Raw genomic sequence first — 6000 nt, forward strand, 5'->3', positions numbered from 1 at the left:
CTGCACCGCCCCGCCGTCATTTGACAATGGGCGGGCGGCAACTAGTTAAGGTTGGAATGGCCTAGTCAAAGCCCTGACCTCAATCCAATAGCAAATCTGTGGTCAGACTTAGATTGCTGTTTGCAAACTATCCAACTTGAAGGAGCTGGGGCAAAAACCCCAATGCTAAGATGTGGCAAGCTCATAGAGGCGGTACAAAGTATTGACTTTTGGGGGGGGCGGGGTGAATAGCTATGCACATTGGCTTTTTCTGCTTTGTCCTATTTGTTTGCTTCACAATAAAAAAAAAAAACTTCAAAGTTGTGGGCATGTTCTGTAAATTAAATGATGCAAATCCTCAAACAATCCATATTAACCACTTAAGCCCCGGACCATTTGGCTGCCTAAAGACAACAGTACTTTTTACAATTTTGCGCTATACTGCTTCAACTGGTAATTGCGCGGTCATGCAATGTTGTACCCAAACAAAATTTGCGTCCTTTTTTTCCCCACAAATAGAGCTTTCTTTTGATGGAATTTGCCTCTGCGATTTTTATTTTTTGCGATATATAACTGGAAAAGGACCGAAAATTTTGAAGAAAAAAATATTTTCTACTTTTTGTTATGAGAATAATCCAAAAACTCAATTTTAGTCATACATTTAGGCCGAAATGTCTGGTAAAAAAAAAAGTCAACAAGCGTATATTGGTTTCCACAAAAGTTGTAGCGTCTACAAAATGGGGTACATTTTATGGAATTTACATTTCTTGAGGCGCTAAAATGGCAGGGCAGTACAACCCCCCCCCCCCCAACCAAATGACCCAATTTTGGAAAGTAGGCACCCCAAGGAAATTGCTGAGATGCGTGTTGAGCCCATTGAATATTTATTTTTTTTGTCCCAAGTGATTGACTAAAAAAATTAAAAAATTTACAAAAGTTGTCACTATATGGTATATTGTTTACACATGCCATGGGCATATGTGGAATTACACCCCGAAATACCACATGTGATACTTTTTTTGGGAGCCTATCCGCGTACAGGACCCCGAAAACCAAGCACCGCCTTCAGGCTTTCGAAGGGTGTACATTTTTGATTTCACTCCTCGCTGCCTATGAGAGTTTCGGTGGCCATGGAATTCCCAGATGGCACAACCACCCCCCAAGGCCCCCCACTTCCCGGCATTTTATGCACAACTTTTAGAAGCTTAGGTCACACATTACCCACTCTTCTAACCACTTGAAGACCAAGCCCTTTATGATACTTTTTGTTTACATGAAGAAAATTACTTTAAAGGATTGGTGAATTCTGCAGGAAGGACACTATGGGCACGACGGCCTGTCTTTTTCTTCTTGGTGGCAGGGGGACACTACTTGTGCTTGCCACCTCGCCAGTTTGAACTGCACTTATGGGACACGCCATGTCACCACGTGATACTACAGTGCTGGATGTACGACCAGGGTGTACTAGGCCGCTGGTGCTTGCCAGTTCACCAGAAGGATGAGCAGCACTAGTACTTCTCTACTCCATACGAGAGCCCTGTGGTTCTTGCACCTCAACAGCAGCAAAAGATCGGGTCTGGTATGCCTGACCTTGGCAGGGACCACAACTCCGTCGTCAGAGCTATCTGTCATGGAGCCACTGTCATCTACAGGATCATATTCTGAGCCTGAATCTGACAGATGAGTGACTTCCTCTTCACTTTCTGTCATGCTCCGAAATGTGTAGGGCTATTCACTAGTGTACCTTCGATTTGCCATTTTGGGCTCAGGGGGTTAAAACATTAATTCGGTAGTATGAGGGTAGCTGATGCTATAAAAAGCTGATGGTGAACCTAAATATCCAACTGGCTGCCTAGCTACACCCGTGACGCCAATATGGCAATCAGGAAAAAGATTGCTTAGTGACATGGGGTGAAAGGGTTAACTGAGGGAAGATCAAGGGGTTAAACATCGGTTGGGGGGGTACCCTAGACCTAAAGGGACCTACCACTAACTGCCCTAACATTTTTTACACTGCAATCAGTGACACTGTGACTGGGGGTGATCGGGGGGTGATTGTGTGCCTATGTGTACTGGTGTTAGAGTGCTGTTGGTGCAACTCACTTTTCTGCTCCTCTCTCCACGGCCCGAACGAAAAAGGAAGCGCGAGGAGAGATGACATCACTTCCTCTGACCTGTGTTTACAGTTCACAGGCAGAGGAAGCTTCCCATTCATCAAGAGTGATCACGAGGGGGTGGGCATGAATCGTTGGCCTCCCACTCAGCACAGATCGCTCCTGGAATGAAGTCGACCAACACAGGCATGGGCGGGGGGGGGGGGGGGGGTAGGACACTAACAGGTAAAGAGAATAACATTGATTATCCTGTTACAATGGAATCTCAATTGTTTCTGAAATTGATGTGATGAAAGCAGAAGAAAAATGGGCAAGTGCCTGGATGGGTTGACAAGGACCACATTGTAATGGCTGGATGACTGGGTCAATGCAACTCAATAACTGCAGTTCTTGTGGGATGTTCTTGATTTGCCGTGGTCAGGACCTACCAAAATTGTTCCAAAGAAGGACAACTAGTCGAGCAGTGATGGGGTTACCAATGGCCAAGGCTCAATGAGGCAAATGGGGAGACAAAGTTGGCCCTTGTAGTCCAATCCAATGGAAGAGCTGCTGTAGCTTGAATTGCTGAAAAAGTTATTGCTGGTTCTGATAGAAGGGTGTCAGAACACACAATGCATCAGTATGTTGTGTATAGAGCTACGTAAGCGCAGACCAGTCAGGGTGCCATGCTGACCTGTGTCCACAGCTAAAAGTGCCTATTATGGGCACATGAGCATCAGAATTGGACCACAGAGCAATGGAAGAAGGTGGCCTGGTTTGATTAATTAAAGAATGGTTTGAGGAACACAACAATGAGTTTGAAGTGTTTTATTTGCCCTCAAAATTATTTAGATCTCAATCAAATTGAACATCTGTGGGATGTGCAGGAAAAAACTGTCCGACCCATGGGGGTCCCATCTCCCAACTTTTTACTTTACATCTTTTAGGTTCTTTGTGGTAAAAGCCATGCAGCAATAACACCTCCGTAGTGTATTAATGTGCTTTACTAAACAAAATGCTGTATGTTCAAACTATTTACAATTATGAGAATCTAATACAAGACTGATATAGATAAAACCCATGCACACGCTACCCAATCTTTCTAGTGAATGTTCATGAACAATGCTCTTTGGACAAAAGGAATATGCTACAAGTTATCTCAGTAGGCAACCAGGACCCTAGGCCTCTACACTGAGCGTTAATCACCAAACCGGGAGATAGCATCAGCTTCTGATGAATTATCTTCTGGCACAAACCTTCCTAGTTATGTCATTGTGGAGTTCTCTCAGCTTATGTTGCTGGCCTTTTATTTTGAAAGTTTTACCATCCCTACATGGGTGTAGCCCATTTCTCATTATTTTACATTAACTTTCTATGGGTGAAACATTTCCCAAATCAACCTATAGATGTCACTATTGTATAATACACATCACAGGTCGTATGTCAAAAGCTCTAGCGATGGTTTACCATTACCTATACAGCTGTTCTTAAAGTGATTTTAAAGCTTGTTTTTTTTTTTTAAATAAAACATGTTATACTTACCTCCTCTGTGCAAGGGTTTTGCACAGGGTGGCCCCCGATCCTCCTTTTTTGGAGTCCCCCCGTGGCACTTCTGGTTCCTTCGCTTCTCGAGTGCCCCCACAGTGAGCCGCATTCCATGGGGGCACTCGTGCTGGTGTGCTCCCGAGTCCTACTGTTGCATCCATTGACAGACAGCAGGACTTAACCCCGCCCCTCGGCTCCCGTGTCACTGGATTTGATTGACAGCAGCGGGAGCCAATCTATCTAATGAGGACATGAGACAGCGGGGGTAGCTGCTGTGCTTGTTCCCATCATCAGAACAATCAGGTTCAGGTTAGAAAAAGGGTGGTTCTTGGGTGCTGCAGCACAAAAGGGTTTTTCACCTTAATGCATAGAATGCAGTAGGGTGAAAATCTGAGTGTTTACAACCCCTTTAATAAAGTTGGACCAGAAAGACAGTGGACTTCGAGGGGGCAGCTTGTGCAAACAATGCAATGACCTATGGTGGGTGGTCATAATGTTACAGCTGATTGGTGTAGTGTACTGTATATTGTGCAGGACGCTAGGTATGTGCCTTGAATGATAGATCTGTTTCCCTTCTGTTGGGTTGTGGTCCCTTAAAGGTGGACGATTGTATGTAATTTGAGTATGTGGGAGTTTTCACCCATCAATGCAGGGTTCCAGAGTTGCCTGCTTGGACAGGACTGATTTACAGGGTTCTTAGGATTGGCAAGTCCTTGTTTAGGACAAAATCATAAAAAATAAAAAAAAAATCATAAAATAACATACAACATGATTTTATGGAAAGAAGAAACTCTGCAAGTAATTATTTTAAAAAAATGTTGCTTGTGACCTTACCTACACATTAGAATGTTCTGCTATTTTTTAATTTTTTTCACATCAAGGTTTATTTGATGTGACTTTACAATTACTTTGGTGCAGCTTAAAGCGGTTCTTCACCCTGGGAGAAAAAATAGCAGCTACAAATACTATAGCTGCTGACTTCTAATAGGACACTTGCCTGTCTGGGGATCCAGCGCTGTCTTCGGGAGGAGCTGGCATCTTTACTTTGGGAAGCCAACTGTAACTGCCTGCGGCTTCACAGCTAGCCTTTCCACTGCACATGCGAAGACTGCAAAAACCAGGTACCTGCTCCCCCACCCCAAAAAAAATTCCAAATAAGGAACTGGGGGGGATCTCTGGGTTTATGGGCGACAATCAGAACTTCCCCTTTTGGACAATGTTCTGCTTTAATGCCTGTTTAAACTTTGAAACTGTTTTGTGAATTATTATTTCCGTTTCTCTTTTTGCCTAGCCATGATTTGTTATGCTGTGCGAATTGTAAACACAAATCACTTTTCCTTGTTGCAGATTTTTTGAAAAGACCACTGGAAATATATGTCAGAAAGCTGAAAGTACCTGTACATGTACTTCGCATGGAGCAACGTTCAGGCCTGATTAGAGCCAGACTTAAAGGTGCTGCTGCTTCCAAAGGACAAGTCATCACATTTCTAGATGCACATTGTGAGTGTACAGTAGGCTGGCTGGAACCTTTGCTAGCACGGATTAAACATGACAGGTAAACATGTAATCTGTTATTAAGGTTGATATTGATGTGTGTGCCTTCCTTTTTAACTGTCCCAAAACATCATGCAACTTTACAGTTACGCACATTTAAGTACTATGCTGCCTGAATGCACTTTTATGTGTATTATTTAGAAACAATAGTTAGAATAAATAGATTTGATGGGGGGAAAAGTATTAAACGTCTATTTTAGATGTAGAGTGTTCTGTATAATATAACTACATATGAAAATATATATTTTTCTGGGGACTAAATGAATAGAAGTTCCTCAAAACCACGACAACATAGTAGAGAATGTTTGGTTGAAGAAAATAAAACAAAAAAGTGTTTTCCTAGTTCATAAACCTCTAAAATAACTGTTTGTGGACAAGAGGACTATTGGGTTGCCTGAATTTTTGTATAGGTGGGTTCCAGGGGAACTGCATTGGTGTACATGATGTTGGGACGCTTCTTTGAATAAATAGTGTTATATCTTCTATAGTAGTGATAACCGATTCATATGCCAACACTTTGTAGCACTTGCAGACTTTTAGGACACAAGGGATTATCTGAGAATGATCTTGGTCTTTCAGTATTTGTTAAAGTCCGTGGAATAAAACAGCCTTTCTCAACCAGGGTACTGCGGCATACTGGTTGAGAAAGGGGTGTACAGTTCGGTGCTCCACCAATCTCAGCTTTGTATAGATAGACCCTCAGAGCTCAGAATTCTACATCTGCACACTGGAATCTTGATGAGGGGAACACTGACTAGCAGGGCAGGGACTGTGGGAAGTGTATTCATGAGTCCTGACCTCTCCACCTTTACAGCAGTACAAACATTCA

At 43.0% G+C, this 6000-nt stretch overlaps 1 protein-coding gene across 1 annotated transcript in view; it reads left to right on the top strand.

The window, feature by feature from the left end:
• GALNT1 (polypeptide N-acetylgalactosaminyltransferase 1) overlaps nt 1-6000 on the top strand; it is a 264230-nt gene that overhangs the window by 159765 nt on the left and 98465 nt on the right. Inside the window, exon 5 of the mRNA XM_077491924.1 lies at nt 4965-5172. Coding sequence (XP_077348050.1) covers nt 4965-5172 — 208 coding nt within the window. The remainder of the gene's footprint in view (nt 1-4964; nt 5173-6000) is intronic.

The sequence above is a fragment of the Lithobates pipiens genome, unplaced genomic scaffold, assembly GCF_037356315.1.
Source record: "Lithobates pipiens isolate NorthernLeopardFrog02 unplaced genomic scaffold, aLitPip1_a1.2 Scaffold_19, whole genome shotgun sequence".
Classification (NCBI taxonomy): Eukaryota; Metazoa; Chordata; class Amphibia; order Anura; family Ranidae; genus Lithobates; species Lithobates pipiens.